The following is a 22534-nucleotide window of genomic DNA, read 5'->3' as shown; positions in this document are numbered from 1 at the left end:
CCTCATTGAGACGACCCACATCTAGGAGCTCATCCAGCTTATTCTGCAGTTTCATTGAATTATTGTGGGCACCCGCACATAGAAGGCTGCTCAGAACTCCAGATGGTATGTTTACACTGGAGGGTGACCGTGACAAGGTGTAAAAACTGAGACAAAAAATTATGTCAACGTAGGGTGGTCATTGGAGCCAGACATTTGCCTCAAGATACCGAAAAGATTTTCAAGTGCATCTTGGCGGAGGCGAGATGTCATCAAGTACTCGTAGCCCAAGGTTTTTGTGACATAGTGCAGGATAGAAAATGTGCTGGTAAGAGAAGCACGGAGTTCTTCGGCAGTAAATTCGCACAGGAACTCACCCTGCTCAGCTACAGCTTTTTCACAAGTTGCTAAGAACTTTAAAAAGCATTTGATGCTTGCTACTTCTTTACTTTCTGGTCTTAAACCTCACTTTGAGTATCCTAATGTTGCGGCATCGATGAGGTCTATTATTATAGCGACAAATGCAGAACTAGCCTTGGTAAAGCCAGTGCCATAGTAGTGTTCCACATGGCTATTGTAGCTATGGACGATGAATATTTTGTCGAAATGAGCCTCGCAAACAACGCAGTTCTTTTGCAGTGGCTTGTCAGCGCGAGGAATCGCACGCTTCCAGGTCTTGCGCTGTTCATCAACGACGAGAGCAGCGAAGAGAGACGCTTTCTTCCCTTGTTTGCAGGCTGAAACATACCCCACGTTGCATTCATGTGCAAAGCAGTGTCTTTGCAGTTTACACATCACTGTGGCATGGTCACATTGGTGCGTATTGTCCCGAACAAGTTCAAATAGGCACACCGCAGACGTTGGGAGAACACGAGCAAATGACTAAGAAGCACCCATCAGCTAGTGCGGCTGGTGGGTGCTCTGGACTGACCAAAGTGCAAAACCAAAGTGCGCACCGCCCTGCGGCGGAATGAAATACAAGCATGCCTCCTTTCAAGGCACGACCGAGACGATGCATGCTGACACCTCCCCTTCTAGCCACCATAACGAAACGTCCATTGCTGCTCGGCATGCGCGGACATGTGCAATCACTGGATTCGCTTGGCTAGCTTTGACATTTGTTTCATATTTGCTAGACTGCCTTGGCCACTTTTGCCGTTCATAGATTTTGCCTATTGTATTTTCAGTTAATTGATGTAAGCAAAAAAATATTCAGATTACCCAAAACTTTTTTGTCATTAATTATCTATGAAACCAACCAAACTTGCTAAGATAGTTTTGTTTATGCGGCTTTTTGCATTTACTGCACAAGCTCAGAACATGCTGAGTGCGTCTGGTAAATATTTTACTATTTTTAATAGAGTGAGTGATTTTATTTTTACCACTAGAGGGTTTGTTTCCAGTGCACAGAGTTTTTCAAGCAGATGTGGCAGTCACGGATTTCGCTTTTAGTCATCATGGAAAACCTGGAAAAGTCAGGGAATTTAGAAATATCAAATTGGTAGACACCCTGATTTAGTCGCTGGCAATTTACACTGCAGTTGGTGTGAAATTGGTTGAGAACTACCGAAGTCAGACAGCTACTGCGAGTTGTAGTAGCAATGATATAATCTTTATTGTTTGCTCACTGAGAGCTTCAGGTACAACGCGCGGAACCCTACTACTCGCCCTACATGCTGCTCAAGCCCGATCCTGGCGGTAGCGTCTCTACCCAGTCTAAGCAAGTCGATGATCAGTACGGCGAGCAGCAGTGCTGCTACGAGCTTCACTCAACCAAGTACATGGACCCCATGGCCACCTACAACGCTGCCAAATACCACAAAGAGATAGCGCCTTATTTATTTATTTATTTATTTATTTTACCCTCAGGGCCAAATGGCATTACAGAGGGGGGTGGGTTATTTACAATAAAATATTGAATTTAACAAAAAAAGCAGTGAATACGGTTAAATCGTACAAATAAATTTGGAAGAGCACAATGTTTGTTAATATGCTGTATAATAATACATGTTAGGTAATACAACAACAAGCCTAAATATACAATGTTAGCTGTTGCAACAAAACACAAAAAAAAGAACTTATTACACAATGTTAGCTAAAGCATCACGGAACAAATTGTTATCAGTAATAGCAACAATGTCACCGGGAAGTCTGTTCCACTCCTTTGATGTGCGAGGCAAAAAAGAATTGAAAAAAGTTTTTGTGTTGCATGAAGGGATGCCTACTTTGTGATGGTGGTCAATGCGGTGGGAAATGTGCTGTGGGCGAAGTAGTAGTTGGGCATGCAAGATGGGATGATGGTAGATCTTGTGAAATAGAGTTAGACGGGAGACTTTTCTGCGAGATGCTAAGGAAGGAAGTGCAAGTGAAGTTTTCATGGTTGAAATGCTAGCGGTTCTGTTATAATTGGACAATATAAAACGAACGGAGTTATTCTGAACAAGTTCAAGGGAAGTTACCAGGTTATTATAGGTAGGGTCCCACACGGTTGTAGCATATTCTAGTTTAGAGCGTATTAGTGTTTTATAAAGTAGCAGTTTTAAACCATGTGGAGCGTTAAAAAAGTTACGTCGTAAATAGCCAAGCATGCGGTTAGCATTGATAATGATGTATTCAATATGAGTTGTCCAGTTGAGGTTAGTTGTTATGTGAACTCCAAGATACTTATAAGAGTTAACAGAATCCAAAGGAATGTTATTAAGATAGTAAATAGGTGAAGTAGTGCAACTTCTTGATACACGCATGATTTTACACTTTTTAATGTTTAGGTCCATTAGCCATTTATCACACCAGTTAGATATAGCGTTAAGGTCAGACTGCAATATATTAATGTCATTATCGGTAGTAATTTCTCGAAAAATAACACAGTCGTCAGCAAATAGATGAATTTTTGATGATACAACTGATGACAGGTCATTAATATAAATGAGAAACAACAAGGGACCTAAGACGGACCCTTGCGGAACGCCAGAATGAACTTCGCGAAATGGAGAATTATGACAGTTGGCAGTAACGAATTGTGATCTGTTAGTGAGAAAGCATTCAATCCACATTAGTAGGTTACCGTCAAGGTTTAGTTGGTGTAGTTTGTAAAGTAGAAGTCTATGGCAAACCTTGTCAAAAGCTTTTGAAAAATCTAAAAAAATACAGTCAGCATGGGATGATTTATCAAGGATCTGATGTAAGTGATGAGTAAATGATATTAGCTGTGTTTCACATGAATATGTTTTACGGAAGCCATGTTGTGCTGACGTGAAAAATGAATTTGATTCTAAAAAATTGACTATGTTTGTAAATATTATATGCTCGAGCATTTTACAACAAATACTGGTTAAAGAAATGGGACGATAATTATTCGAAGAGTGTTTATTACCAGATTTATGGAGTGGAACGACTTTTCCGATTTTCCATTGACTAGGAATAGTAGAAGTATCTAGTGACTGTTGAAAAATTTTAGTAACTATAATGGAACTATAAGCGCTAGTATTTTTTAAAAATTTTGTGTTAATACCATCATAACCAGGAGATGAATCGTTCTTAAGTGATTCAATGAGACGTACAACTCCAAGAGTTTCGATAATCACGGATGACATGGGTGAATAATTGTGCAAGGTTGCGCTAGGTAAATCATTATGGCTATCTACGGAGAAGTTTTGGATAAAAGAATCGTTGAGAACAGAAGCGCAAAGGGCTTCACTAATTTCGTTACCGGATGAATCGATCAAGGAAATATGATTGTCAGATAGGGGGTTAATAACTCGCCAGAATTTTTTTGCATTTGTTTGTAACATAGACGGCAGGACTTGAGTGAGGAAGTTGTCTTTAGCGGATTTTAGTGCAGATATGTAGATGGATGATGCAGATTTGTAGGCAGCCCAGCGTGGGTGGTTAGTGGGTAAACATCTTGCTGCACGATAAAAACGTTTCTTTCGGTTAGATAAGCGTTTGATGTACGCGTTGTACCATGGCGCACGTGCGTTAGTTGTGATAGTACGGCAAGGGATATACTTATTGGTTAGTTGTTCAACTTCATCTGCAAACATATCCCAGTTACACTGCACTGAACGGGTATCAAAACTGCTTAGAAATATGTCTAGAAAAGTTGCTAGTTCACTGTTTATCTTGTCAAAGTTGGCTTTTTTATAGTCCCGTATCTTTTTCTTTTTTTTATCTCTATTAGGACAGGGTGCATTAAATGAAAATGAAAGTAAAGAATGGTCACTGATACCTGGTGCGTAGGTTATAGCGGTAACAAAGTCTGGTCGGTTTGTTAGTATCAGATCAAGAATGCTAGCACTGTTAGTAGTTGCCCTAGTCGGTAAGGCCACTACTTGCGTCAGGGAAAACGTTGAACATAGGTTAATGAATTCATTTGGTTGCGGCGAAGACGGTAAAGAGTAGGGTGCGTATGCGTTCCACATTATACTAGGAAAGTTAAAATCTCCGAGGAGAAACAGGGGATGTGATGGAAATCGTGTGCAAACTATATTAATTGCGTCGTGAAGTTCATCGACAAATGTTGAAGGTGAAGAGGGAGAACGATAGCATACACCTAATATTATCTTATGGTGTCCAATGGTTACTATAGCCCAGACTAGCTCTAGTTCAGTGTTAATATGAATACAGGAAGAAGGAGTGTCTTTTGAGACTGCCAGAAGAACGCCGCCTCCCCTGCGCACTGTCCGATCACAACGGTACATGTGAAAATTGGTTGCGTCATCAAAGATTTCTTGATCGCGGACATGCGCATGGAGCCAAGTTTCAGTCAATGCAACTATTTTTGCGCTACATGTATCAATAGCTGATGATAAAGAATTATATTTATTTAGTACACTTCTAACGTTAGAAAAAATGACAGATACCTGAAGATTTGATTTGTGGTCACCTCCCCTCGCGCAACCCTATGTAGTCGTGTTCACAGAAGAAGAAGCTCTCGCATTATTGACATAATTGGTACGTTTTTTCACCTCTAGAACTTTGTCGCACTCGGGAAAATACATGTAACATTTGTTATTTAGTAGTAACTTGTTGTAACGCAGCTTAAGTGGTGAAGAACCGGCCTGAGCTTTCCCAAAGTCAATAAGTTTTTTTCGTGCCTGCCTCGTTGCCACAGAGAAATCTTCGCTTACTGAAATATTCTTATCTTTTAGTTGATTGCGCAGTGACAGCACTTTCTCTTTCGTTTTGAAGTCAGTGAACTTGGCGACGATGGGGCGGCACTTAGTGGGTGAAGGGTTACCCAAACGGTGCACCCTTTGAAATGACTCGCTGGAAAAACTGTCAAGAATAGCAGAAATAGAATTCGTCAATTTCGCCTCGGTTTCTTGCCACGTTTCTCTAGAGTCTGGAACACCATGAAAGATTAAATTGTCCCTTCTGGACCTGTCCTCTAGCTCGGTTAGTCTAGATTGCACGTGGTTATTCTCGTCGGTTAGTTCTTCTACGGCTTTTTGCACACTTGCTAATTCTTCAGTCATAGTATCCAGTTTGATCGATTTTTCTTCCAATTCGTCAAGCCGCTTCCGGATACCAGTAATTTCAACGTGAATGTTTTTTTGTCCGGCTTTAATTGCTTTTACATCAATAGCAAGCTCAGACTGACACTGTGAGCTCTGTAACGAACGCGAGTGCACGTCTTTCAACATATGGAATAAGACATTCATTTGTTCGGCAGGGTTTTCGGGTAACTCATGAAATTCTTGTTGTGTTGTGGCACGGGTATTGGGTCCAGGGTTAGTCTCAATGTCGCCGGAACAAAGCAAGGTGTGAGCCATTGAAAAACATTCACACAGAGTCTCGCACAACACCCGTGGGCACGGGAACAGCAGTAGACAGCGGTTGTCAGATTTTTTAGCGTGTAGTAAAGGAGTACACACCTGCATGGTGAAGAAATAGCGGCTTAGAGCTGTGCAGAGACCACTGCTCTCGTGCCCACTGAAGGCGGTGTCCAGGTGTTGCTTCTTAAAACTGTCGGTGGCGATTGCTGCTGTCGTCGATGGGGCTGGTGGATACTCAAAGAGCACCCAAGGGGCGTCAGAGCTCGGCATGTGTTGATCGGCTACGCTGACGAGGTTCGTTGTCGGTAGCGGCGCACCTACATGCGCCAAGCCAGCAGAGCAAATTGATAACCACGGCAGGATGTTCGCAAAGAAGGCCTGCATGGTGAAGAAATAGCGGCTTAGAGCTGTGCAGAGACCACTGCTCTCGTGCCCACTGAAGGCGGTGTCCAGGTGTTGCTTCTTAAAACTGTCGGTGGCGATTGCTGCTGTCGTCGATGGGGCTGGTGGATACTCAAAGAGCACCCAAGGGGCGTCAGAGCTCGGCATGTGTTGATCGGCTACGCTGACGAGGTTCGTTGTCGGTAGCGGCGCACCTACATGCGCCAAGCCAGCAGAGCAAATTGATAACCACGGCAGGATGTTCGCAAAGAAGGCCTGCATGGTGAAGAAATAGCGGCTTAGAGCTGTGCAGAGACCACTGCTCTCGTGCCCACTGAAGGCGGTGTCCAGGTGTTGCTTCTTAAAACTGTCGGTGGCGATTGCTGCTGTCGTCGATGGGGCTGGTGGATACTCAAAGAGCACCCAAGGGGCGTCAGAGCTCGGCATGTGTTGATCGGCTACGCTGACGAGGTTCGTTGTCGGTAGCGGCGCACCTACATGCGCCAAGCCAGCAGAGCAAATTGATAACCACGGCAGGATGTTCGCAAAGAAGGCCTGCATGGTGAAGAAATAGCGGCTTAGAGCTGTGCAGAGACCACTGCTCTCGTGCCCACTGAAACATGCCAGAGACCTGTGTTTGCCAGAGACCTGTGTTTAATGTATGAGTGCCGCACGCCACATATCCAGAACTACGCCATGCGCATCATGCAGGGATTCGGCACAAACAAGGACTCTGGCGAAGCGGGACACACTGTGATGGACAAGTTGTGGGAAGATTCATGAAATGATGCCACCGAATATGCCACCATGCCTGAGAATCTCGCACTCATAAGCGTAAGCTCATTGCACACCGTGGTCTGAGATGCCATAATGGACACCAACACCGTACCACAAGCAACAGCACACGTGGGCGAACCTCTGCTATCCTCGAAAGTTGCAGAAATTGCCATTCTTGGCGAGGTCGCCGCCCAAAGGAAGGAAGATCCATCAGCGCCATCATCGTCCTCGTCAAGTGAGGAAGAAGAATCGGTGCGGATTTTGAAGTCTTCATTCAGCTCGGAAGCACCTGCGAGCCAGGCACACTATCAAGACCAGCTGACACTCGAAGTGATCAAGCGGATCATATTAGTGCAGCGCCTGCAGAAGCTTGACATGAAATGCCAACAACAGCTCAAGGATAACGAAGGTTATCAGGAAACTTTCCAAATGTACAAGATCAGACGAAAGTCATACTATGAGAAGCGACGTAAGAAGCGCAAAAGCCATCAGTGTGAGTTGCGGCATCGTGTCGGTGCGACCTGCAGCGCTAAGAAGAGAAGCAAGCGCACCGGGTCTCGAGACGAAACATTAAAGATATCAAACAACGTCATTGCGAAGTCATCTAAACACAATAGCTTGAATGCATGGCTCCCTTCATAAAACGAGCCACCGCAAAGCACTGCACCGTCTCCGTGTAGCACCCCCCCCCCCCCCTTCACTTGTTCGCATCTTGTTCGCACATGTCCACCTGAACTTCTGTTTCTGTAAACCAGAACATTGCCGCGAGTTTGGCAGCCGCGGGAGTGTGTTGCAAATAAACGAGAAAGGAGGGATGGCGGGCACAAGCTCAGTTGTTCCGTTCATCTTGGATGAAGCCAGATAATCGGGTCCTGGTCTCCTCTTCGTTTCTCACAGTTCTGTTTGCACCCAGCAAACTCGCCGGTCTTCGCAAGAGGTTTGTGCACCTTGGTACAATAAGCAGTGTGTGCGACATAAAACATGTGAGCAAATACTGCGCCTGTTACACGTGTGTGGTGTATGGCACTCTGTTAAGTTATGACAGGTTTTACGTTGGACAATCTGGTTCATGTGTTAATGTTCGGCTGAAGGAGCATGAAAATCTTTTACCCTCAGGCACTGGTGGTAACTTGCCGTTGCACTGCAAGTCGTGTACGCCTTTCTTTGATAAGGTGACAATTTTGGGTAAGGCTAAAATGCAGCGTGAACAAAAAAATATTGAGGCATTCCATATCTGGAAACTGGGTCCAGACAAATGTGTTAGTGCAGCTTCAGTTTATCTCACCGGGAAAGAATGTTTGTTTCTAGTATAGAAGTGATTTGCTTAGATTAGCTTGCTTGGTCTATTGGTTTGTTAGCTGTGCATGCGTTGTACGGACTTTAGAGAAAGGTTTTTTTTTTCGAAATAAAGGTCAGTGTTTAGTGCCACATCTCTGCTCTCTGCCTCTGTTTCTGCTGCTCAGCTTTTTTGTTATTTCGACGTTTTGTGGCTTTTGCTGTTAACTAAGCCTATCGGCCAATTTTTTGTTGTTGCCCTTTACCTGTAAAACTATATATGACGGAAATAAATGTTTAATTTGAAAATAATAAATCTATGGTGATGTAATCAGCTTCCAAGTATGCTTGAAATTTTGTCACGTGCCTTATTGATCACGCTTCAGCACGTAAATACAATCAAGTGGCTTTTGTTTAGAGGTGCATGAAAGCAGCATTTTTGTTGTGCAAAGCGATAATAGGGTTTGAACAGTCATGTCACGTCTCACCGTTAGCTGGTTGATGGTTGCGCTCTTAAGAGCACCACTGCTGCTTTTGTAGCCGTCTATTGAAGCTAAAATACATGGACACGAAGCAGGAGCGTCAGCTTGCTTTATACCTGGGCCACTTTTGCTTTCGTACGTGTGAGATTCCTTGGATGCACCAAGCCTCCAAAGAGCGCAGCCATTCGCATGGCCTAGCTAAGAGTGAGCGACTGTGTTCATGTACTCCTTGCCACATGCACAAGCGGCAAGCACTTCATTCGTGCGCAGCGTTCGGGTCTACTGAGCAACAGGTGTTTCTGTACTACCCGCGGGTAAAGAAAAAAGTACCTACAATTTTATCAGTGCCGGTCACGCACGCAAAGTCGGTGAGAATATGCCATGAAGATAGATACACCCTCCCCCCTTACAAAAGTAAATGATTCTGTGCGGTACGTGAACTCGCCTTTCTTTGTTTCGTTTTTCCTGAATCCTAACCATGGCTCGTGCATGTATTTGCACGCTCGGCAAGTCGGCAGGCACAATATTTGGATAGTGTTCACAAAGCTGTACGTGCATTCCTTCACACCTCAGCAAACGATGTGCCAGTCATTTCGAACTTATTTTCTTTCAATAATACTCCGCACCCATGTTTCTCACCACACAGTGCGAAATATAATACTTGCCAGAGTCAATGACTTTCTAAGTGAAGCCTTGACAACACAGTGGCTGCAACTGAAAATACTACGCAGTTCTAAGTGACGGGCACACCAATGGCAGCCACCGACGCCATGATCCTCGTAAAGATAGTAGAGGGTAGTTTCGAACCCCTGGTGCATTTCAAAATGCACTTCATATGCACAGAATATGTCAAAACACATGCCGTCAGCCCTTCAGTGCGCAACATCTTGTCGGCCCTGACGAGATGTTGCGCACTGAACTGTGATAGCCCCAGTGATGGTGTCCCAAGCGAACTCTTTTACACACCACCTACTCCAGAGGTGTGTGCATCGGAAGTATCCGTATGGTTACATGGGACAAAACCAGACAGCCATTTTCTTGTCCACATCCTATAAATATCGTGAAGTCAACTGTAGAAGACCAGCTGCACTTTGTTGCTATACAGTCGCTCAGTATTCCCATTCTTTGAAGCAGGTGTTGCCATAAAATTGTTGTAGTGTCTTCAATAAGCAATAAACATGATTATTGTATTGTAAAATATGCATTATTATTTGTATGCACAGTAACGTTATAAGTAAAATAGCTGCAAAATACATGTTGTCTTATCGGCGGGTTGTGTCTGCTGCTCTACAAACATTGTCGGGAAATGTGACCAGGGAATTTTACTAGAATCGTTCGAATAAATAAAGCGGTTCAGCTGGCACACTTGCATCATCACCGCTCGCAAGCCCAGCAACGTATGCTATAATGTTACAAGAATGCCAGCAAACAAACAACAAAGAAGAATTGAAGTGCGCCTGCAATACCTTGATTTAGTTACCTGAATTGAACTTATGTTTATCTTAATCACGAGCAATGTTGGACGCGGCAGAGTACTTCAATCGTGCAATCACATCTTTAAGATTTTTGAGCAATGATCGCGTGATATATGTATGCCATGGCTCGCATACTGGCGTTCACACTTTCTGCTTTTGGGGCCTACTGGCACCTTACAATATCAACCCATTGCATCGAGGTAGTTTTATTTCACCGATTGAACGCTTGTGAAACTATCTTAATGCATAACCAGTTCACAGATGATCGAATGTAACTCATTTGCTAGAACAGCATTATTTTGTTCAGTAGCATATGCAAAGTGCCGCACACAAGCATCTGTTACATATGCATGTGGATATAGTTTTTTTTTTTTTCCGAATGGGGAGCAGTTTCTAGGAGAGTGTGCTCTTCTTGGGTTGTAAACGTAAGTACAGTAAGGGATAACACAGGCTGTTTGAGCCATTATAGCACATAAATGCTTCGGAAATATGAATATTGAAGCAATCTCTGCAGAGTATCTGACCAAAGGCTACCTACTCCGTAATCGGAAAAAAGCTACAAACCCGCTCCATCAATCTGTTGCTAAGATTCGATAACGCGCATGAGCTACCACAAACATATCTGATTTTTATGTATTAAGCATAGCAATGTAATAAAACATAGTAATAGTATGAGAAGCGCAGACATGCGCCAACAGCAACGATGCAGCTTTGAAGCAATCCGCCGTGGTGGTGTAGTAATAACGATGCTTGGCTGCTGGCCCAAGAGTCACGAATTCGATCACAGCCGCAGCGGTCGTATTTCAATGGAAGTGAAATGATAGAGGCCCGTGTGCTCTGTGAAGTCGGTGCATGTTAAAGAACACCAGATCGTCGAAATTTTCGGAGCCTTCAACTACGGCGTCTCTCATAATCATATTGTGGTTTTGGGGCGTTAAACCCCAGATATTATTATTGCAGCTTTGAAGCTTGATCATACAGAAAACTGGTTCATCTGTGCCTGCAATCAGATGGTGCAAGGACTGTCTCATTTTGGCGCGACACTAAAGAGTGTTTTCTTATGGGTGCCGATGCTGTCACATACCACGTTTATTACAAATGTTGAACCTAAACACAGCATCAGTCTTAAAGGGACTTCTTTAAAGGCAACTCCTAAGTTGACGATGGTTGTTAAAATATAGTGCTCCTGAAACCTTGTATTGTTAGATATGTATGTGTCAAGGAAGAAATTATTTTGAAATAAAATTGCGGTTTAGTGGTCCGCATCAGGTTAGCACTCTTCAAATTACCTGCCTCAATGGCACATCTCAAGTCACTGTTGCCATGCACGACGTTGCCCAGCCTTAATTCGCGGTCGCCAACACTATAGTAGCAGCAGAGGGAAAGTAGCGGGAGCCACGGCAGCAACAATGGCCATTGAACAATTTTTACCTATCACCTACGAAATTGACGCATGCTTGGTTCAGCTGGGTCCTGCTAGATGGCACGACTAGTCTAGTTTAACCAGGTGAAAATCGAATTTTTGAACCTCTTGTGCCATTTTCTATAGTAATGTTTGGCGGTTCTTTTTTCCACGAATGAAACGAAAATGAACGAGCAGCATTTAAATACAGCTTTTTATGCACACAAGGCTCTTTATTTAGGGCAGCTAGATATATTACTAGTGATTTATTTATTTTATTTATTATTTATTTATTACATACTGCTGACCTGTTTACCAGGTCTTAAGCAGGAATGGGCATACAGAACTGTTTACTACAAAAAATAACATAATTGACATCACACAGCATACTGACAGTGGTTACAATTCAACACTTTTGTATTAATTTACAAAAAAACTAAAGAAAAACATTACAACAATGGCATATCTTTGCTGACTGAAATGTACTAAAAAAATGGAAGCATTGCGTAACTCTGGGCTGCATGACTGTACAAAAAAAAACTGTTAGTGGTTATTGAGAGCATGTAGAAATAAGTCAACTGTTGGACACTGTACAGCATCGGGTGATAGGCAATTCCACGCACGGGCAGTTATTGGAAAAAATTAATACCTGAATGTGCCTGTGTGGTTTACGTAATCTGACTTTCTTTGAATGATGTGAGTGCATAGCATATTCACTTATTTGTCTAATGTGCACTGTTTTGTTGATACCAATTTTGTTGTGGAAAATGAGGTAAAAACGCTTCAGCTTCTCCATTGTTCTTCTCTCCTGTAGTGTTTCAAGATCCGCTTTAATTAGTAGAAGTGAAGGGGAAGAACGCCAACTATAACAAATAAAAACAAATCGGACAGAAAATAAAAACAAATCTTTGGACCATTTCTAATTTTTTAATATTGGACTCAGTGAGGGGATCCCACACTGCAGCTGCATATTCTAATACTGGTCTAATGAAAGTTTTGTATGCGAGAAGTTTGATGTGTGGTGTGGCATTCACAAGCCTCCTTTGCAAATAGGCAAGCTTTTTCATTGCCTTTCTTTGAATATATTCTATATGTTCATTCCATTTTTGGTCTTATGTGAGTATGACTCCTAAATATTTGTGTTTAGTGACTTCGGATAACGCATGGCCATTAACGTGATAGGTGAACAGAAGCGGCTGTTTCTTAAGCGTAGCTCGCATTGCTACTGTTTTTTTATAATTAATTGTCATCTGCCAATTTTAACACAACGTTTGTAGCATTGCTAGTGCATTATTTAATGATTCTTGATCACTGTAACTATAAATTCCCTGATATAGTATACAATCATCCACAAAAGAGCTTTATTTTTACGGGCAAGTTTAGAACAATATCATCAATAAATAACAGAAAAAACAACGGCCCCAAAATTGACCCTTGAGGCACACCCGATGTTACGGGGGCAGAACTTGAGGTGACACCATCAATGGCAACAAATTGGCTCCTCATTGAAAGATAGGCAGTTATCCATGCAATTTCTCATTCTTAAGAATTGGGTTGAGCTTAATAATAATTTCTTGTGACTCACACGATTGAAAGCTTTCTCAAAATCCAATAATATAACATCTACTTCACCATTCATATCGATCGCTGCTGCTAGGTCATGAAACGTCTCAATAAGCTGGGTTGCCCTAGAATACCCTTTGCGAAAGCCGTGCTGAAGGGGGTGTGATTAGGTTATTTCTTTCGACAAACATAGACAAATGTTTGAATACTATATGCTCTAGAATTTCGACCCTAGATAATAGCAAGGAGATGGGCCTAAACGAGGACACAAGCGAATGGTCATCAGTTTTTGGTACTGGAGTGATCTTAGCGTGCTTTCAATCACTCGGAAGTTCAGTGCGCAGGAGAGATAATTTAAAGATCAGGCATAGGTATTTGGAATTCCATTCAGCATACCTTATCAGAAAGGTGTTAGGTACAGAGTCAATGCCTGGTGACTTGTTTAGATCAAGATTAAGCAGAAGCGATAAGACACCCCCTGTAGTGATACACATGTCATCACTGATGAAATCAGGGGTAACATCATTATCACGCGTGTACACCCAACAGAAGTAATCATTCATCGCGTCTGCTATTTCCCTCTTGTCGGTTATAACATCACCCTTAATAGATAAGCTTGATACTGGACTTTTTTTCGGTCAAAGATATTGCCAAAACCTATTTGGTGTCGTCAAGAGAAAGTTTGTCAAAGCCTCGCTTTAATATTTTTCCTTTGCACTTTTCAATTTGGCTTTCAGTGTGTGACGCATCTCTGATATATTATCTAGTCTAGACAATGATGCTCGTTCTATTTGTCGCTTTCTTGCCTTCTTTAGCTTGTGCCCTAGGCGTACAATTTCTTTCGTAATCCAGGGGCTAGACCGGTTTAATACCTTGTGTTTGTGAGGAACAAAGTTTTGGATACATTTAATTACTAGTTCTTTGAAAAAGCACAACAATCAGTCAACAGATCATTCACTTTCTTAGGAAAGCGTTACGAAATCTAAATAAGAATGATCAAGAGCGACCTTTAAGTCCACATCACTAGCACGTGAGAATACGGGTACAAAAACGGTCTTTTTATCGAGCATTTTAGCATAGTACAGTTAAAAGCTTAATGACACAATTTTATGGTCCGAAATGCCGCCGTAAATTTCTATTACCGGACTGCGGTTATATATACCTCTACTAACAAGAAAGAGGTCTAAAATTGTGCTAGATTCGTTTTGAATGCGAGTGGGCGTTTTCACAAGCTGCGTCAAGTCATGAAACAGCAAAGCATCAAGAAAAGATACAGATACAGCAGAGATGGCATGTGGAAATTCATCCGACCAATTTATCATGAGAAAATTAGTCACCATCGATTAAGACGTTGCAACTATTCGTTTTATACTGACACAAAAACTCATTTTATTGTTCCACAAACTCATCACCACAATTGGGCGGACAATGAAATCCCCCAACGACAATATGTAGTTCATCAAATAACATTTTAACGACAACACATTCAATTCCCTTAATATTGGGTAATCGTGTCACATATAGCGATTCTCGAAACATGATTACAACACTGCCACCAAGGGAATCTCTGTCATTACGGTACATTTTGTAGCCTGGTGACGTTATTTCATCATCACCTATGTCTCGGTGTAGCCACGATTCTGTAATTATTAACATATGCGGTTTGTGGGCTATTATTACACTTTCTAATTCAACGACCTTATTAATCAAACTACAGGCATTTATGTTAAGACAACAAAACTGCTTAGTTTCCTTGCTTTTATGTCGCTTCTTATCTCACAGCCTGCTACTGCGTCGACTAATAGGAACCCTCTTCATGTGAATACTGTCCCATTCATACGTTTCATTATCAATTCGAATTTTATCATATGACAGTTTCACCTTTACTTACGCTTTCCTGCTATCAGAGGCACTATTCCATAGGTTCTTTCGGATTTGCCTTGTGGCTGCCGAGAAGTCCTCAGACACAGAAATGCCCATTCCTTTCAGTTTAGAACAGTTCTTCCGCACGTGCCTTTTTTCCCTCTCATCTAAGAAGTATAAGATCACAGGTGTAGGTTTTTCGGGTTGCTTTTAGATTTTACCTCTACACCAAGCTTAGTTTTGAACAAGTCTTCAGCTATTGCTTATTCCAGCGATTCTGGTGTTCCACCCGGTTTTTTCAGGAATGCTAAGAACCAGGAGATTGCTTCTTCTGCTTCTGTCTTCTAAATTCGCCAGGCTTTTTTCTAGTCCTTGCACTGTTTTTTCGAGATTGGCAACTTTGGTACTCAGTTCCGTCACTGATGCTTCTACCTTTTTAAATTTCAACTCTATAGTATGAAGTCTTTTGGCCTTCAAGTTCTTTCGACATTTGTTCGGTAGTCGGACCTGGGTTCGATTCGATATCACCACAAAGTTTCAATAGAGACAGTACTACAGGTAACACATGCATAAGGTGGTGGGGCACTTCAGCTGGATAAAGCAAGGATCACTAGTTTTGACACAGGAATACTTGCTACTAACCTGCGTAAAGAAAACCAAAGGGTTGGTCATGGCTGTTACAGGCGGCCAGCCGACGTGCCCACTGAAGGAAAGCCGTGATGTTGGGCTGCCTATATAGGTGTCAGTCGATGACGGTGGTGGCATCCAAGAGTTGAGAACAAGCGATGCCTCTTCTGCGCAGTCGCCGAGATAGATCGGCGCAGCGCCGATGGAATCCACTATCGTGTTTGATGCATCGGCCGTGAATGTTGCCCGTGCCAGAAGCAACTGCATACAGAAAACCAAAGGGTTGGTCATGGCTGTTACAGGCGGCCAGCCGACGTGCCAGCCGACGTGATGAATTGTAGGCGGTTTGTCTGACATCACGAGTATAATTTTTCAAAATGCGTACTGTGGCGCATTTGTTATCGTGCGTTTGCCTAATTTCTCGGTAAGTAGGGCACTGCTGTTAATAATGTCATTTTAGATGTCGTTATGCATTAAGATTTCACTCTGATGTGAATTATTACTTGACTTTAGTGTCTCTTTAAGCAGTAGCTGGATCATCGGAATGATTAGGTGACTGTGTATCAGGGTCTTTTTCAAATGCAAGTAGCATTTTAGAAACAATTGTGCGCAGCTCTTTTTGTGGCGACTTTTTTCTTACAGGGACCACCTGACTGTGGCTCAGCAGCAAATCAGAGATATGCGCGACACCATTGCTGTCACCTTGACTTCTGCCAATTCACCAAGTATGACTCAGCGGCAGTGATTTCAAAAACATCAAGCCTGGTCGAGTCTGCAGCAGCCTTGCACCTACCAAAGTGCCCCCTTTTTTTTTCTTAAGGGTTTGCAGTGAAACACCTGTTGAATTCTCCGGCGTATTTCTTAAAAGGAATGCAAGTTTTGTACATTTTTTCTTTTGTGTGCCAAATAAAACAACAATCTTGGGGGAAGAGTGGTGTCAAGTGTCTTTAGCCTGTGTTGGCAGCATTTTTTTCTGGCACGATAGCTAGGTGCTTCTTTTTTTAATAGAGTTGCCAATGAATATCTCCACCATTGCAAGGTGCATTAAATACCTGAAAAGCACATTTGTGCAAGTTCTGGTTGATATTGCGTATCTCATGTGTGGCGTGACCTCGTGCTTGAGCGCCACAAAGCATCTCGCTTCTCGTGTGCTTTTCGTGGCATATGCTGGCGCTCGTGCTTGCGAGGGCACAGGTTTTTGTTGTGTTGGTGACCTATTTACAGTGAGGCAGTCTAGCGCTAAAATGGCATTGTACTTATGTTTAATATAATAATATAATGCCAACAATCTGTGGCTGGAACATAGCGTTTTATTGAGACAGCATTGATATGGACAACGGCCAATTTCTCCCGTTGGCGTCTCCGTTTATCGGCGCTGTTTGTCCATGCCGTCAGGCCCCGTCTGTGTATGTAAATATCTGCGTTGCCAAATGCCGGGGAGCAAAATGGCTAGATGGCAGCGTAAAAGCAGCTTAAAATAGCTAAAACGTCCAGCAAGGACTTAAAAAGTAGTTAAATAATTTCTTCAAGCATTCTTAGGCATATTCAAGAAGTGCAACAAATTTACTGGCAGCTGTTCCATCTTGCTGTTAAAACCAATTTTGTTTAAACAACTATCAAACGGCGTTTTTTTTTTTTTGCGCGCAACTATGTTGAACATGTATATAAAGAAAAAGAAAAGCGTTTGCAGTTTCGTTCAATAATTTGGAGCAGGTGGGGTGGTTAGAAAAGCGTCCAGGCTTCCGCACTCATCATAGATGAGCTGCGTGTGCACATAGCTTTGTAAACATTGGGGTGTGCGGATGTTCGAAATTTTTTGAATAAGAAATAGAATAGGGCATAACCGAACAACCGTATATTTCAATATTTTTCAATAACGACTACGGAGGAGAAAATTACAAAGGGGGAACGTGTTAGGGAATTAATTAGTTAAATGTGAAGCATTTGCATTTCCCTATGTACTGCAAGCACAATTGCCGTTTATTTGGGGGTCTATCTTTTCAGCCGCCTACGTGTGGTGCTGTCGTGATCACCCCCTTAACTTGGTGTTGTAGCACCGTGGCAGACGTGACAGAAGCAGAGAGGCGCGTGGCTCGTGATGAGCATGGAGATGTGAGCTCTTGGCCCCGCGGGATACGTCAGCTGCAACCGCATGCTTTTTCTTTTTGCCAGCGTCCCCATAAAGAGCTGCGACCACGGCATGGCCTTGTAGCGTGCGAGGTGGGAGACTCAAGACGACGTCGAAGGTGGCCGCCGGGGCCGTGCCAATCTCGCCACTTCAGTCCTGCGCTGAGACGGAGTGGCGGCGACTGCCAGCATTGCCGGCTCGTGAAGAAGAACATAAACTTTATTTGTCGATTCGAGTCCGGCGTTTTTTAGTGGGCCTGGGCACCCACCGCGGATGCGGTTCCGAGACCTTGTCTCGAAGCGGCTTCCTCGGCACGCTAGACGGCCCAGAGTTGTGCTGTCAGGTTCGAGCTGAGCAGTGCGGCCTTCCAACGCGAGTGGAGGCTGGCGGTGGAAGAGTGAGATGAATCGGCACTGTTGGAATTGTTTATTAGGCCCTGACACTCCCACAGCATGTGACTAAGGGTGGCAACTTCGCCACATGACGTGCATCTGTTTGTAGTGTATATGTCTGGATACATGGCGTGCATGAGTCTAGGGTTTCTGTATGAATCTGTTTGTAATTGTCTGAAGTGTACCGCTTGCGTTCTGTTTAGCCTTTCGTGAGGAGATGGGTATATGCGTCTTTGTAACTGGTAATGTGTGGTGATGTCGTGAAACCTGGTCATACGATCCTCCCATGCCCACATGTCTGCAGTTCCCCGCGGGGGCTCGTCGTCCTCCGGCGATGCTCGGTGAGTGAGGCCTCGAGCAACAGGGTGAGCCGCTTCATTGGGGGTGCTCCGTCCGGTATGTGCCGGGATCCATGACAGGTGCCTTCGGTTACCGAAGTCGACCTCTCCTGGATGTATGGGATGTCGTTGGAGTATGTGAAACGCCTCTTGCGAGATGCGTCCGTTGGCTAAATTGCAAATTGCTGTTTGCGAATCACTAATCACGTATGTGGCATTAATCTGTGTTAGGGCCAGTGCTATAGCCGCTTCCTCTGCCGCTTCAGCGTGTGCCGTGTTCACAGTGAGGCATGTGATGTACTTGCCACGATGGCCGGTAACTACCGCCACGAAGGTCTTTTTATTGGTATAACGCGCAGCATCAGTGAAAACTGCTTCAGTGTCGTTGGAGTAGCTTTGAGTAAAGCGTTCTGCCCTGGCTTTACGCCGTTCCGTATTGTGTTGGGTGTGCATGTTGCGAGGCAATGGGGGTACGTATACCTGCTCGCGCACCGATCTTGGAATTTCGACTTTGATGCCGTGCTGCATATGGTACGTGATGCCAAGTTTTTCGATTAGGTGTCGGCCTTGGCGGGTCTTGGATAATAGGCGCTCGAGCTGGGAAACTTGTTGCGCCTCCACGAGTTCCTCGAGGGTGTTATGCAACCCTAGCTCTAGGAGTTTGCTGGTGCTAACTCCGGGTGCCAGTCCCAATGCGAACTTGTACGTCTTGCATATCAGGGCGTTAAGCTTGTCTTTTTCCGCAACTGTTCATTTGTGAAACGGTGCCGTGTACATTAGTTGTGAAATAACAAAGGCTTGTATGAGTCGTATCATGCTGCCTTCGCGCATGCCCGCATGTTTGTTCGTGATACGTCGGATAAGTTGCATCGTGCTGGAGGCCTTCGCCATTATCTTGCGCAGTGCTTCACCATTGCCGCCGTTCTGCTCAATCATCATCCCCAGTACCCGGATCTTCTTTACCATTGGGATTGGTGAGTCGTTTGATGATGTTAGTTTGATTTCTTGATTTTCTGAAGGTACGTAGTTTTTGGGCTGGCGTCCCTTTTTCACCGGTCTATATAGCAGTAATTCGGATTTTTCGGCCGAGCAGGTGAGTCCCGTGCCTACGAGGTAATGTTCCACGCATTCTATGGCCGCCTGTAAGCGATCCTCGATCTCTCCGTCACTGCCAGTTGTCGTCCAGATCGTAATATCATCCGCGTATAGCGTGTGCTGCAGTCCATCAATTTGATGTAATCGCTCGGGTAACCCCAGCAGGACGAGGTTGAAGAGCATCGGCGAGATCACCGAGCCCTGCAGTGTACCCGAGCTTCCAATGTTTATTTGATTTGATTTTAGCTGTCCCACACGCATGCGTGCGGTTTTTCCCGTGAGGAAGTCTCGGACGTAGTTGTACACTCGCATTCCGAGGTTCAATCTGTCTATTTGTCGCAATATGGCGTCGTGACGAACGTTATCGAAGGCCTTCTTCAGGTCCAGGCCAAGGATGGCTCTCGTTGAGCACCCAGGATTTTCGATGATTTGATGTTTTAGTTGCAGAAGAGCATCCTGTATGGAGAGATGTCTTCTGAACCCAATCATTGTGTGTGGTAATAGGTTGTTGTCTTCGAGGTAATCTGTTAGTCTATTGAGGAACGCATGTTCCATCAGTTTACCTACACATAATGTTAGGGAGATAGGGCGCAGGTTCTGCAGCTGCAATTTCTTGCCGGGTTTCGGTATAAGTATGATCTGCACATCTTTCCATGGCTGGGGTAACTTTCCACGCACCCAACACTCGTTAATATAATTTTTGAGTTTCTCTAGCGATCTGTAATCGAGGTTGCGCAGTGCCCTGTTCGATATTCGATCTAGGCCTGGGGCTGACTTGGTATTGAGTTTGACGAGGGCCGCCTCGATTTCGGAAATTGAGAATTCTGCGTCTAGGATGGCGTTGCCTTCTCCCCTGTAGTTCGGATGTACTTGCGGGGGCGTTTGGGATATGTATTGGAGATCCGCTTCCCGTAGCAAATCTTGCTCCGTTCCCCCGTAAGCGTGTATGATTTTGCATATGCCTTGCCTCTGTGAGGTCTTGGTGTTCGCGGGATCTATGAGGTACCGCAGTATCTGCCATGTGCGACTCGTAGTGAGCTGACCATCCATCTGCGCGCATTTCTCTTCCCATTGCTGTTGTTGCAGGTTAAGTGCGTGCTTTTCTATTTCTTTGTTGAGCTGTGCTGTTCGTTTTCGCAGTCTCCTATTATTTCGTTGTCGTTTCCAACGGCGATGCAGTTTGGTCTTGGCTTGCCACATGTGCAGTAACCGGGTGTCTATTCTATCAAGCCCAGCTGTTGACGGCAGCATTCGCGTCGCCCTCTCGATGTCACGCCGAAGTTGCTCGGTCCATTGCTTAGTGTCTTTGATGTCTTCAATCTGTTGCTTGTCTCAATTTTTTCGCAGTAGTTCCCAATCGGCGATCTTCATTTGGCGACCGGCATTGTGTTCTTGTGGGCCGCCTTCTGCTTCTATAGAGATAATGTAATGTAAGGTGTTTCTCCAAGTCACCTTTCGTGTAATGCACGTAAAGGTAAGGTCAGGCGTGGTGTCAGTGCTGACGCTGTTGCCCTGCCTAGTTGGTGCCGCTGGGTCAGTGACCAGCTCGAGGCCGGTAAGTTGCGACGTTTCCCAGAAATGCCTGCCTTTCGGCTGATCTTGTTTGTAACCCCACGCCGTATGCACCGCGTTGAAGTCACCTCCAATGAAGAGTTGTTGCCCCTGGCTGATATCGAGTGCTCGTTTGAAGAGGACGTGAAAGCGGTGTTTGCGGCATCTCGGACTGCTATAGACGTTGAGTACGAAGATGCTGTCGAGCGTCTTACGCGGTGGAATCAGCTCTACGAGGACGTTTTCAATATCCTTGACGTGGGTGTCGTGTTCGATGACCGTGAGCTCTCGCTTGACCAGTGTGGTGACGTTTGGATTTTCCTCCTTGCCTGGTATAGACTGGTACCCTGAAAGTTTGGCGGGGCCGTTTGTTTCCTGCAGTATGATGACGTCTGGGAGTTCGGGGATCGTTTGAAGGTATTGTTGTAGGTGCGCCCGTTTGTTTTTGTAACTTCGGCAGTGCCACTGCCATATTGTATGTTTTTGTTTCGAAGGGTGTCTTGCCATGGTTATGTGGTACTACAAGTGTGGCGCCGCTTCGCTATGCGACGTCACCAGCGCGCTGTTGGCAGCTTCTAATCTGGACAATCTGAGATAAATGCTCTCCAAGCTCTGTTGAATCGTACGCGTGATAGTCGCTGTGATAGTTTCCTCGAGACTGCTCACGCGAGCCTCGAGTGCCTTCACTCGGTTGTCGTCTGTTTCTGCGCGCGTACGCTTGGAGCGTACTGACTTTTAGGGAGATAGCCGGCCCGCGCTTAGTATCAGGGCCTTCGACCTCACCATCCTTTACGAGTTCTTCTTGTGTTTCCTGCATTTCCTGTTGATCAGTCTCGCTGTGAGCGGCAGACTGGAGCTTTTGTATGAGTTCGTCCTTTGCGTGAATCTGTGCCTGCATACATTCAATTTGTTTTTGCATAGTTTGTATCGTCTGTGTTAACTGAGCTATCTCCGCCTCTATCTTAGTGTGTATTTTGCCGCCAGCCTCCGCGTTTGTTGCGCGTTTTCCTTTGACCGCATCTGAAAAGCTCACCGAATCAGTTGTCTTCGCGTCCCTGGTTGGGGTCCATCCAGGTGTTCGGCTGCGAGCTCGGCGTTGCTGCTGCTTTCGGGGTCCCGGTGTGCGGCTACGAGATCGGGAGTGGCTTTGACTGGGTGTCCTGGATCTTGAGCGGGGCTTGCTGGTGAAATAGTTGGTGGTAGTGGCCTCTGCCTCCTCGTTGGCCCTGCGTCGTTCCCATTGTCTCTTCGTCACGATGTAGGGCGTTTTGTACCTTGCATGGCAGTTGCGTCCGCCGTCATGTGTGCGCCCCCGCACAGCTTGCAATGGGGGGAACACTGGTAGTTGGGGCCTGGGTTAGGGGCGTCACAACCACGACACACTTTGTCCGTGGGCTTTGGGCACACGTCCATGCGGTGACCAAGTCTC

The 22534-nt window shown here is 44.6% G+C and overlaps 1 protein-coding gene across 3 annotated transcripts in view; it reads left to right on the top strand.

The window, feature by feature from the left end:
• Nucleotides 1-16530, top strand: part of LOC119181200 (uncharacterized) — an 84305-nt gene extending 67775 nt beyond the window's left edge. For all 3 annotated transcript variants that reach the window (XM_075883940.1, XM_075883939.1, XM_075883938.1), the window contains one exon: nt 16244-16530. In XM_075883940.1, coding sequence (XP_075740055.1) covers nt 16244-16346 — 103 coding nt within the window. In that variant the 3' untranslated portion in view covers nt 16347-16530. The remainder of the gene's footprint in view (nt 1-16243) is intronic.
• The last annotated feature ends 6004 nt before the right edge of the window (nt 16531-22534 follow it).

Source organism: Rhipicephalus microplus, unplaced genomic scaffold, assembly GCF_043290135.1.
Source record: "Rhipicephalus microplus isolate Deutch F79 unplaced genomic scaffold, USDA_Rmic scaffold_22, whole genome shotgun sequence".
NCBI lineage: Eukaryota > Metazoa > Arthropoda > Arachnida > Ixodida > Ixodidae > Rhipicephalus > Rhipicephalus microplus.
This window is presented reverse-complemented; position numbering and strand designations above follow the sequence as displayed.